This window comes from Pelodiscus sinensis, chromosome 1 (genome assembly GCF_049634645.1).
Source record: "Pelodiscus sinensis isolate JC-2024 chromosome 1, ASM4963464v1, whole genome shotgun sequence".
Taxonomy (NCBI): Eukaryota; Metazoa; Chordata; order Testudines; family Trionychidae; genus Pelodiscus; species Pelodiscus sinensis.
This window is the reverse complement of record NC_134711.1, coordinates 241,512,151-241,525,038: the sequence shown is the minus strand read 5'-3', so window position 1 is coordinate 241,525,038 and position 12,888 is coordinate 241,512,151. Positions and strand designations below refer to the sequence as shown.

The 12,888-nt window shown below is 40.1% G+C and overlaps 1 protein-coding gene across 3 annotated transcripts in view; it reads left to right on the top strand.

Annotated features, from left to right (window-relative positions):
* LOC102452112 (TNF superfamily member 13b) overlaps window positions 1-12,888 on the top strand; it is a 39,666-nt gene that overhangs the window by 5,503 nt on the left and 21,275 nt on the right. For 2 of the 3 annotated variants that reach the window (XM_075918717.1, XM_075918707.1), the window contains exon 2: window positions 4,433-9,952. In XM_075918717.1, the coding sequence (XP_075774832.1) occupies window positions 4,468-5,481 (1,014 nt within the window). In that variant the 5' untranslated portion in view covers window positions 4,433-4,467 and the 3' untranslated portion in view covers window positions 5,482-9,952. Of the gene's footprint in view, window positions 1-4,432; window positions 9,953-12,888 lie in introns of those variants that run through there. The other variant, XM_075918727.1, reaches the window with a different exon arrangement.

The window sequence follows — 12,888 nt, the reverse complement described above, 5'->3', positions numbered from 1 at the left end:
CAAGGTTACCAAGGCGCCTCTGTCTGTAGGGACCTCAGACCCCCCCACACAGACTGCCATGAAACAGCCTCCCCTGCCCTCAGAGGCAGCAGCGCGGGGGGGGGGGGGGAAGGGGGGCAAGGTGGCACTGCAGAGCTCGTGCTGGGGGGGGGGTTGGCTTTTAAGCTGGCTCCTGCTCCCTCCTCCTCCTCCCCTCCCCACCTCTGAAGTAGGTAAAATGTTAGTAGTCAAGAATTTAACCAGTAAGTCTAGGCTTATCAGTTAATGGTATATTTGACTAGTTTACATCCCTACCATGGGCTGTTGCAGCCCACTGAGGTGAAGGAGGGCCACTCGTGAAGCCAATCCACTTTTTGTGGTTGTTCGCCTATCCCTGGGTTAAGTATTGTGCTTGTGTTGTAGTAAGCAGTTTTGCAGCTTGATGGCAGTACTGCTCTCTGAAGAAAATACTATCTGTAGTCTTCTGTAAAATTATTTTACATTCATATTAGTTTACAGGGTCACTTCCAGAAGTTTAATTTCAGTTTTTCTCAGAAAGGAATCTTTGTTACTACACTCGAGCACACTTTTTCAAATGATGTTCAGGCGCAGCGGGGAGAAAAGTAAAATTAAAAATTCTATGGAACTCTTTTATTTGGACTGCATGGCTACCAATTTAATCATATGTCTTCCTCCTCTACTTTTGTGACAGTTATATCGTGGAGGGTCTAAAACTACTCTTCTGTCAAATCCCCTTCAAGCTTCTGAGAAGCTGTAATGCTGCACATCAGTTGGAACTTATTCCTTCAGATATCCTAAGTTTCAGATAACTGTAGGGAAGAATACTATGCAGCCAGCTGACTGCAGTATTAATCATCAGATACCCAAGGACACAGATAGGTATAATATTCTCTCTAGTGCTGAATGCACAATAGGGTAGTGAATGGTTAACCGGCAAGCATCCCTCTCACCAGCCAATATTAACAGGTTAACCACTAAGCATCATCATCTCCTTCCCCCTCTCCCCTCCCGGGCACTGGCAACCAGTTAGCTGGTATGCACCTTGCCGGGTAATGCTTACCTGTTACGGTTAATGAGAGGGGCCTGCTCTAGCCTGGCCAGAATAGCTCCCATCGATGGGGGACCCGGTCTGACTCACCATGGGCAGAGGTCGCTCCAGCTCAGCCATGGCAGGCAGGAAGGTTGCAACAGCCGAACTGGATTTGAGCAGCTCCTCTGCCCACCTCCTCATTTCCCGTTTAAGTGGTTAATCGTATAATCATAACATTTAACCAGTTAACTGATAAACTGGGTTTTACAGCCCTATTGTGGAAAGAGATGGATTTGTGGTAGTACAGTATCCCCTCCCCCTTACTATCAGTTTAAACAAAGTACCATTTCTTTAAAGCTCCATTTTTCAAGAGCTATAAAACTTTAGGTCGGGTTGGGAATCTATGGCCCGTGGCTTGCCTTGATCAGGTCCATGAAGCTCAGGACTCCTCCCCCACAGCGGGGAGCTGGTGCTAGTGCTCCAGCCACAGTGTACCCTGCGTGGCTCGAGCACACAGAGCCACCTGTGTCCTCCCCAGAAGTTGCACCAGGTAGATGGCCCCCTTCTCTACTCTCTTCCCCACGTCACTACTGCACCGTACCTCCTACTCAGACCCTGCACTACCAGCCCAGGCCTGCACACTTTCTCCCATGCTTTAGGTACGTGACAAATCGTTGGGGCTGGGCCAAGCCCACTGCTCTGTGGGTGGGGGACTGCGCCAGCTGGGCACTTGGCAGCATGGGACAGGCTGGGCTGGAGGAGTCCCTTGCCCATGTCAGGCGGTGGGCACCTCCAGCCACCTCGGGCTGACAGTTAACCACTTATCTGGTGAACATCACCTGGTAAGGGTGATGATTATTGGTTAACCCCAATGCCTGCTATCTTGTAAAATTTCACTTGTCACAGCCCTTCAGATAGGGAAGTGTGGCATCTGATGTAGTTCAGTTCAGCACTGCTATGACTTCTAGAGGTTCTTTAGATTTGTCAGGACAGTTCCTATTTCTATTTTTTTCCTCATGGTGACGGTAACCTCATGTACTGGATCACAGATATTTCCCTCGTGTGTGAATGGCTTATATCAAAAAGATATTTGGGATCCCTTTTCTTCTTTTTTTTCAAGGGCAATCATTTCACTCTTCTTTCTCAGGGACTCTTCTTTAAAGAGTCTCAGGGAACTCCCTGCTGGCCCCCACTTCCTGCGGGGCTTCCTTTTGAAATGTACAAGAGCCCCAAGGGGGAGCTTGTCCATTTCAAAGGCTCCGGTGATGCAGAGAGCAAGGAGCCAGTGGTGGTGTCACCCGCTGGTCCCACACTCGCTACGGAGCTTCCTTTTGAAATGTACAAGATCCCCATTGGGGAAGTGCGGGGCCAGCAGGGAGTGTTCCCTAAGACTCTTTAAAAAAGAGTCCCTGAGAGAGAAGAGAAATGATTGCCCTTGGAAAAAAAGAAAAGATATCCCAAATACCTCTTTGATATAAGCCATTCACTCATGAAGGAAATACCTGTGATCCAGTACATGGGGTTACTATCACCAGGAAGAAAAAAAACAAAAAAACATAATAGCACTGTAGCAGGGCTCTTGCTACAGTTCAAAGACGGAGGCTCCCTTATAGACTAATCAAATAGGTCATGGCTCCTTCCCCACTCTGGCATGATAAATGCAGAAGTGGGGGCCAGCAAGTGTACCCCAAAGCCTTATCTACCAGGCTTTGGTATAAAACTTCCCCCAAAATCTTAAAAACCTAGATTTTGGAATAAAACTTCCGCTGCCACCACCCAAATAGTAATAACGAGATTAGGGGAAAGATCATTTGGGAAATCTCTCCCCTACTATAAAAATCAGGACACACAAGTAACCAATGCCAGGTTAATAAAAAGAAAAGAGAAAACTTATTATTATTACAACAATATTCCTGTTGCAAGCATAAGGATCAGATGAAAAGGTAACACTATACTCATGGAGGAATTACACCATGGGCTAGAACTTAGTTTAAAAGAAAAGCCAAACATCTCTTAAGCAGTGCCAGATATCGGATCCCATACCCAGCCCTTAAAACAATAAAGCCTAACAAAACTACCTAAACTTTACCCTACTTACAGAAAGTGAAGAATTGTTCCTTGAGGGGAGGGAGGGAGGGAGACAGACAGACAGACACATGTCCCTCCCTGTAGCTGCAGAGGACTCACCCAGAGAGACAAAAGGAGAAAGGAAAAATCCCAAATTCCTTTGTCCCAGTTTGAAAGTCCCACCTACATTCCTACTGGTCATTCCACCTGGCTAGGTATAGTTAACTCCTTAATCCCCAGGCTGCTGGCTAACCCTCATAATCATGACAATCCAGTACATGGGGTTACTATCACCATGAAGAAAAAAAAATAGCACTGTAGCAGGGCTCTTGCTACAGTTCAAAGACAGAGGTTCCCCTATAGACTAATCAAATAGTCGATGGAAATTGATTATTTGATTAGTTAATTAGTGTACATTTAACATCCCTAATAAGGACTCTATAGCAGTGTTTCTCAACGAGTACCCCTTGGGGTATTCGAGAGAAGTCTGGGGGGAACTTCATCACAACTGGAGAAAACTGAATTTTTGTTTTAAGTTTTACAGCACTTTATTATTTTTGTACTTTTTACACCCAAAAATTTCATCTCCTGCTGTAGGTACTGGGGGTATTTTCTTTAAAAAAAAAAAAAGGGGGGGGGGGCGTATTTATTTAAAAAAAAAAAGGTTGAGGAATACTGCTCTGTAGGTCAGAGTGGGAATCTTTTGTGAGCCAGGGGCCACTGACCCACAGAAAAATCAGTCTGGTGGGGCACACAAGTGAGAAACCAAAATAAAAAGACACTCAACTCAAAGTGCTGGGGCTCCACTTGCATTCCAGTCCCATCGGGGTGGGGAAGGAAGCACTGAGTCTTGGGGCTTCTGGCCTCCAGCACAGAGAATTGCTGAAGGCCAGATCAAAGGAAGCTGTGGGCCATATCCTACAAAGATCTTAAGTCCGAGGCGGCCGGGGGCTCCTGTTGTCAGCTAAAAAACAAGCCTGCTGCCTGGGGCTCACAGTCCTGGCTTGATTAATACAGAGAGCCAGGTAACAGAGGCTCAGATAAACAATACTACTGTAGCTAATATGTTTGCATTTTTTTCACAAAACTAAAGATTCTCTATTAACACAAATTCCATGGTTTTCCATAGCAAATGAATTTCTAGGATCCCTTCTGATGACTATAGTTGAACTTTGGGAAGTGATTGAAGTGATCGGGTTACAGAAAAGATGAAATAAACAATAGTTTGTTACCTTCTGTTTATGCAGTGGTTTGTTAATGAATTTCAGAGAAATGAATGCGTGACTGTTTTCTATGTTTGGTATTTACATGCTTATGTTTGATTTTTTTTTTCAGGATACTTATGGACTAAAAGATCCCTCACTACTGCAATGGAGAAGTCATGGTTGCTTTGGACCTTTGTTGAAAGGTGGCTACTGGCTTTGGTTTCATGGTCTTGGGGCCTCTGCCGTATTTCTCTTTTACCTTTGATAGTAACTTTTCATTTGTATGGTGGCATTACATTACTTATATTAATATTTGTATCAATAGCAGGTATACTATATAAATTCCAGGATGTATTGCTTTACTTCCCAGAACAACCCTCTTCTTCACGCCTTTATGTTCCTATGCCTACCGGTATACCACATGAAAACATCTTCATCAAAACCAAAGATGGAGTTCTTCTCAATCTTATTCTGCTGAGATACACAGGGGATAATGCAGCATATTCTCCTACTATCATTTATTTTCATGGGAATGCAGGCAACATTGGTCACAGATTACCAAATGCTTTGCTGATGTTGGTAAACCTGAAAGTAAACTTGCTGCTGGTTGATTATAGAGGTTATGGAAAAAGCGAAGGAGAAGCAAGTGAAGAAGGACTATACTTAGATTCTGAGGCCGTGCTAGACTATGTGATGACTAGGTCTGACCTTGATAAAACAAAAATCTTTCTCTTTGGCCGTTCCTTGGGGGGAGCAGTGGCTATTCATTTAGCTTCTGAAAATTCCCATAGGATTTCTGCCATAATAGTAGAAAACACGTTTCTTAGCATCCCACATATGGCCAGCACTTTGTTTTCTTTCTTCCCAATGAGATATCTTCCTTTGTGGTGCTACAAAAATCAATACTTGTCCTACAGAAAAATCTCTCAGTGCAGAATGCCTTCTCTCTTCATCTCTGGGCTGTCTGACCAGTTAATTCCACCAGTTATGATGAAGCAGCTTTATGAATTATCCCCATCTCGGACAAAGAGATTGGCAATATTTCCAGATGGAACTCATAATGACACTTGGCAGTGTCAAGGTTATTTCACTGCACTTGAACAGTTCATCAAAGAAGTAATAAAGAGTCACTCCCCTGAAGAAATGGCAAAAACATCATCTAATGTAACAATAATATAATTGATACTCTTTTTCTGATAAAATTGCACTGTAACTTGATTTGTGAAAATGGTAAAAGAATGTCAATTTTTAAATGTATATTATGTCTGTACTTGCCTAAAGAGTGAAATTAAACTCGGAAAGGTCTAATACTTTATGATAATGATCCAGATAGTTTTTATATTTTCAACATTGTAAATGAGTGAGCAGTTCTATGTGTCTTTCCCATACTCTTTTGGGATATGTTTATTATTCCACTTGTTCAAAATATAATGAAGGTCATTAAAAACTTTTTGTTACTACATTATTATAAATTATCTTAGTTTAAGAAGGCAGAAAGCTCTTCAGTTTTCTCTGCTGTATGTATCAGCTATTTGGGCAATCATGGTTAGCAAAATATATTTGTAACAATATTTCTCTTCTAGGATTTAGTTTAAGTATACCATGCATGATAGTGTTTTATTCCTTGAATGTTTGTGTTACACAAGATATGCTAAGTAATGTAAATAGCATCAATGCCAGTGTACACCTGTGGATGTATGACCCTGGATTATTTTTATGGTTATATTATATTACAAATTGAAAGTTAAGAGGAAAAGCCAATTTTCTATATTAATTTCATTATTTATTCTGTAGTAGTGCTCACAAATTTGAGCCTCCGTTACTAAACACCGAGAAAAGTTTTTTACTTTGTACAGCTAAGAAGAAAACTAACTTATGAAGAGAGTGGGGGGGAAAAAACAGGCGTTATCAAAATATAATGGTTTCAAAAGGATTATTGTTTGTCCTCAGCTCATCATCATAGCCATTATTAGCTGTCTTGCTTTTTGGCATCAAAATAGAATCATCAGTTCAGGTTAGGTGTCCCATGTCTGTGGGTCAGGATAGCAGAAAGAGCAGTGCTATTTGTGGAAGAGGTGGCAAGTGGAATGCTACAGATTAAACTTAACATTTTTTTTAAATTGGATTGAATTAAATGCCTGTACTCCCTCCACATACACCTCTAAAACAAATAGTCAGTTTAAACGTAATTAAATGTTTGATTTGTGCAGTTTCTGTGATAGGGATAAGAAACCCACATAATCATTCATACTCAGCAAATTTAGGATTGGCTAAACTCTGGAGAATATAGATAATTTCATTTTAACGTTATTGTATTTTGTTTACAGAATTGTTATTTAAATTTTATTTAGCATGCAGATTGTAAGCACCATCAACAAAATTTAATTTTTTTCCCAATCACATTACAAGTTAATGGTGACCACTTATTCAACATAACTGACAAATAAAGCTAATAGAATCATAGAAGGTTAGGGTTGGAAGTGACCTCAGGAGGTCATCTAGTCCAGCCCCCTGCTCAAAGCAGGACCAACCCCCAACCAAATCATAAGAGCCTAATTATGACTGTCCTTCTAGAATGAGAATCATTGCTTGAACAGCTATACCAAAGCTGTGTGGAATCAACTCAGTTAACATGTACAAATATATAATATTCCTTATTTAGGTTTAATTACTCATTTGCTGAAGATTAATATGCAGTTTGCCTGATCAATCATTTTTTGACCAGACTATGGATATCTGTGGGGGGGAAAAGGCTTTGAATACTAAAATATGTACTATTGCTGTTTCAGATTGAATTCTCTTATACCTTTCTGCTATAACTGTTAAGCCCTCATTCCGGAGAGCACTTCAGCACATGCTTTAGTCCATTCCTGTTTAGCCGTGGCACTTACGCGTATGTTCAGGCTGTGTTAGTTTCTGTGAACAAGGCTGCATTCCTGAACTGGTGCCTTAATGACTACTTTATTATATAGAAGTACAGGTATTAAAGATGGCTATGTAGTTATCAGTAAATTAAATATCGATATGAGTGTGAAGTATCTCAACTGGAGAAAATAGTTTTCAACAGTGGTTACTCTTTTCTTAATAAAGGCATATCCGATATTGCTGCCATCCATGTAAGTATTTTTTTTAATACTGCAGCCAGAAGTCCTTTAAAATTACTGGAATCCACTTTAGAACTTCCTAGTGTTATAAACTTTACTTAGCTATACATTCTCTGACTTCCTTATCCAATTATTTCAGTGCTATGTGGTATGTTTCTTTTCCTGTGTGATGTAGAAGTGGCAACCTTCTTAACTGCTAAAAGAATTCAGTGGATCATTTAATTTGATATATGGTTTGGCAGGAATATATATTTTCACAAATTTTACTCTTGTATACTTTCAGCTGCATTACATATTTAAAACTGACTACATTCCTACAGAATATGGAATAAATAAATTATAGCTGAATAAGTGAGACAAATATTGCTGTTCTAAAAGGAAAAGCTTTTTCATAGCTGCAGTCCCCAATGCAGATTATTCGTTGAAGGTTGTAAATTCAGCTCAGTAAACAGCAGCTTCAAAAGTTGTCATGTCTTGGAATTATTAAATTATGCCCAATATAAAATATGGATTTCCAAAGCAAAAGCTGATCATAATTGAATGTGTATTTTCAGTGTAAAATCTGATACCATTAAGGGCTCTTTATGCACTTGTATCATCTGAGTAGTGAATGTTGAATTGGGCCCACAGTTGCCAAGGCAACTGGTGGAGGAGGAAATCACTATAAACAAGAAATGTTCAGCAGTGCACTCTTGATCACCAAGCCATATGATTTTACAATGGTGTCTGTGGGATTTCAAGTCATATATCTGAAAACCTGCATGTTATGCTGAATATTTATTCCAGGTAGGAGGTGCCTATATGCTTAGGATTTATTAAACTGAATACTGACCCTTCCCCTGTCATTTCCTCAACCACATACATGTTTTAAAACTACTTTCCTATGCTGCATAGGGACAGGATCATGTTAAGTAGTGTGAATGAGAAACTTTAACAGGGGTTTCCCCTTCACTTCAAAATCCATTTGAGGCAGGTGAGGTGGGAATACTTAACACCAATTTTGTTAACTGTTTTCTGTATCTTGTGCTGATGTGAATGGGATTATTCATTGGTAGCAAAAGTGGAAAATGTGTGGGAATCCTTCCCAGTTCAAACATCTGACAAGTCAAGATGTGTCTGTCAATGCACTCATTCTGGCTCCAAATTGTACAGTGACAAAATAGTGTTTTCCTGTTGAGTTTTCAGTTTGAGAAACAGTTATGTTTGGGTATTAAAAAGGATCATGGCAGTAGTCATTGAAAATAGCTAAACAGAAGTTTAATCATTTGTGTTTTATCTGAAAAATAAATGGAATGGTAATTAGTCGTACCTTTGAAAGTGCTCTTCATGTTGAATATTCCTTCTTGCAAAAAATAACAGTAGGATAAAGTGTTTAGTTGTGAATAGTCTATATTCCTATCTTTTACAAATACCAATCATAGATCTGTTTGGGGAGAAGGAACTAAGCAGTCTGATTCCAGGGTTTACAGGTGAGGGGGTCACACTGAGGTTTAAAGATACAGTAAATATATGTTTAAGTGGGAGCGGCCTCTCTATTTATGTAAATAGACTTTAAAAGAACTGGGAGTCAAACTAGTGTAGCTGTGATACTAGCGTCCTTGTGATAAATTCCCCCCCCCCCCCAAGAGTACTTTTCCTTCTTGATGGAATTAGTGGAGACACTTAAAGCTTCCTGTTGATCCATGTTTACATACCCAGTATATAGTTTTGAAACTGTGAAATGCAAAGATATAAGCTGGAAATAACTAATATAGGTGCCCTCATATCCATTCTCAGGTAAAATAACACAGCACAAACATATTTGGCAGACTTGATACTTGTGGATGATCTCCCAGTTGTAAGGGTAGATGAATTAACTTCTATTTATTTATATATATACATAAAAATATGCACATCAGCATCTCCTGGCTAATTAGTAGTATCGCTGTGGATGCTCTTATGATGACAAATGCAAAGGTGAGTTTCTCTGATACTAAAATCCCAAAATTTGGTAAGTGTATAAGATTTATCATTTTCAGTTAGCAAAGAGATGCAGCTATACCTCCAGTTATATTTAATTAATCACTTTCTTTGGTGTGTATTTTTAAAATGATGTGCCAATTTGCAAGAGGCAGTTTTGCCAAAAATAAAACCATTGCCTCCTGCACATAATGCCATCAAATTATGACTAGTGTGTCCCATTTAGAACAACTTATAATGCTGTTGTGTCTGTGTAGTTTATAGTAGAACCATGCAGAAGAGGAAAGTCTCTTTAAAGCATATTCAAGAGTTAAATGAACTTATGTTCTGAATTTAAAATCAGTCACTGAATGTTCAAGGAACATGAATTTTCTTTGATTTTTTTTTAAGTATTCAGCTTAAGTATCCTATAAAGTAGTACTTCTATATTTTGTTGACTGAGTATAAATGTTTGAGTCCTATGTGCTAACCATTGCAGTTTTTACAAACACTTTCATTCTAGTCTGGTTTTTACAATAAAATGATTTTACAAAACACATATTTTTTTATGTACCGATGTGCAATAAATTGATGCATTAAAAGTGCCATTAATGTCTTGTTCCAGTTTGTGACTTTTTTTCAGAATGAATTTAGGGGTTTTTTTGATTACCTGGTAACTGTTGTTGTTTAACAGGTAAAATGTTGCATTGCTTTGCTTTGTGAATAAATTTTCATGTGGAATACAGATTCTCCATATTAGATGTTCTGTTGTGCACAGAAATATAATTATATAAGTTAATTGGTTACATTAGTGAAAAAAAATAAAGCATCCATTTGGCTATCCTTTATCACTTTCACATCTTTCAGGCTTCTGCCCAGCCACCTTAAATTTCCTCTTTAGGACTGAAAGGTAGTCTGAATATTTATTTATTCCCCTCTTCTGGATTGAAAACAAAGTGAAAACATTCTGAACTCTATACAGAATGTCTTCCATCTTCCAAAAAAACACTCACTATTTCCATTACCTGCAGACAATCATCTCCATTACCAGATAAAAATTTAAAATGTCAGTGGCATATCTGATTTTATGCAGGCTATGCCAGGGCATAATATCCTATTCTCCATGAAGGCTGCAGCAGCTCAATAAGAGCTGGCGGTGAGTAAATGGGACAGACTTGACTCTACTTAGGTGTGCTGCTGGGTGTGCGGGGTCCTTAGCCACTACTGTAGCCCATCAACTCAGACTACAGGTCACAGTAGGTGTACTTTATGGCCTTGTATAACATAGGTCTTAGCACACCCCTTGCCCCCAGATAATAGCTAGAGCTTATCTAGAGTACCCACTTCCAGCTGAGAAGGGATGAATTTCTTTTAACATAATCAACTCATTTTAGCTCAGATGTACAAAGCCAGTTTAATTTGTATTTTATATAAGGAATAGGGGGAAGACATTAATGTTATGTTGCTGGGAAACCAAACTATTCAGAATTCTGTGTAAGATGGGTATTGCCTTTCTCATGCTTCCACAGCTCAAGGATTGTGAGCCTTTTTATAACCCAATAGAAGAAATGATTGCTGATGGTAGCTCCAAAATATTAATCCCATTTATTTCTTCTTGAGCCTGTTTTACTTTCTGTATGGAGCTTGTTCTTTACTTGTTCTGTAGTTTACTTCATAAAATAATCCTCTGTTTATTGATTTTCTTTCTTTCCTGTTCTCTTTAAAAGGCACTCTAATTTTTGCAAAGCATTCAGTGGAGCTGAGGCTGTAAAATGCCCATCTGTGTAGTTTACCTGACTTAAATGCACTATAGAATGAAGGCCTGAGCTTGCTATTCTTGCTCAGACAAAATTGCTACTGCCATCAGTGTGAATTTTGTGAGAGTGGAAATGTAGATAACTATATAAAAAAATAAACTGGGGGAAAGGGGAAAGTGGAGGCTCTGGTGGATCACAGAATAAAAATAAAATGACTCAAAAGGCAACAGCTAAGCTGCTTTATTGTATTTCTCAAAAAGAAATGCATACTGTGAAAAGACGGTTCTGAATTTTCTGCAATATTTCTTCATGTGTACGTTAAGGTGTATACTTTCTTTCAAATAGGTTTTCTTTAGGCTGTATTTTAGTACATTAATTTAATTAGGATAATAAGGACATACTTTCTCTAAAGCTGGCTAGAGAAGCCTCTGTATTTCAGTCATTCTTCCCCTGTCCAAAATGTGCACTGCTTAATTTTTTCTAGTGGTTTTTAAAAAATTACATTGTGATTCTAGTTTGCCTGTGTAGCCACTTGGACACTGCCTTCATAACCAAGGTCACTGTTAAGGAACAGCTCTAGCTGTGGTTGGCCCTGTGAGAGAGGGGGACTTTTTTCTTATTTCCCAACTAGAAGACTTACACTGTGTTGTTTGGGTCCTTCAGGGCAGGGAACTGATGGTATGGGGCAGGGGGTGCAGGGTTGGGGATATGGATGTCTCAGGGCAGGAGGCTGGGGTGCAGAAATCAGGGTTGAGGTTGAGAAGCGGCTCAGGGTAGGTGGTCCGGAAGAAGGGGATCTCAGGAGAGGAGGGATGATTTAGGGCAGTGGGGCCAGCTGCCTGCTCCTCCCCAGGATGTGCTCCCTACCTACTGGCTTCCACTCCACATGCCAGTGTCTGGGTGTAGGCTGCCCACTAGCACTCCCTGGACCCTGCCCCAGGGTAGTGGTGAGAGCGCACAGGCTGCCCTCGGGCGCTCTCTGGGGCGGGCTAAGGTGCGGCAGCACACTTATCTCAAAGGACTGAGTGTAAGCCTGTTTTGCTTAAGTAAGGACCAGGGGAGTGTGACCTCTTTTCAGTGGGAGCTGTAACGATTCAGTCTGCAGTGAGTCAGACTGGCCACTTTGGAAAGGGAGGGGGCTAAAGAAAGGACTTGGACTAATATATTTGTTGAAGTGGAAGCTCTGCATTCTCTTCCATTTCTTACTCTAATCTCTGTGTACTCAATGCTGCCTTGCATAATGTGACATGTTAGCCTGTTTTGGTTGGGGACTTTGGAGCAGTGCTAGGAACCAGTGCTAATTTAGAAGTATCAGCTGTTCACCCATCAGTTTGGTTAGCTATCCTGCACTTTGCATGTGGAGACACATCTATAGCAGGGATTCTCTATCTTCATGGTAATACGAGCCCTTCTGATGACAGACATGACCCTAGGAGCAGAGATTGAAGCCAAAGCTCCACAGCCTCTGGTGACTTAATTAAAATGGGGTCAGGTCAGGTCTGGTCTGTTCCTCACTCTGGCACTCCCAAGTGCAGAAGATGGGGACCTGCAAAAGACCTTAAATATCTTGTCTAAAGGCTCTGCTTTTAAAAAAAAATAATTAAAAAAAAAAAAACTGGCCAGGGTCACAGATGCACTGGCTCTGGAAGATAGGCTGCCACCATCAAGTGATTTTAAAGAACCTTGAAAAACCAGGGAGGAACACTTGAATTCTTCCCCAGGGATACCCCACTCTTTTCTGCCACGAGAGCATGAAAAAAGAAACAAATGAAAATACAGAAAACAAA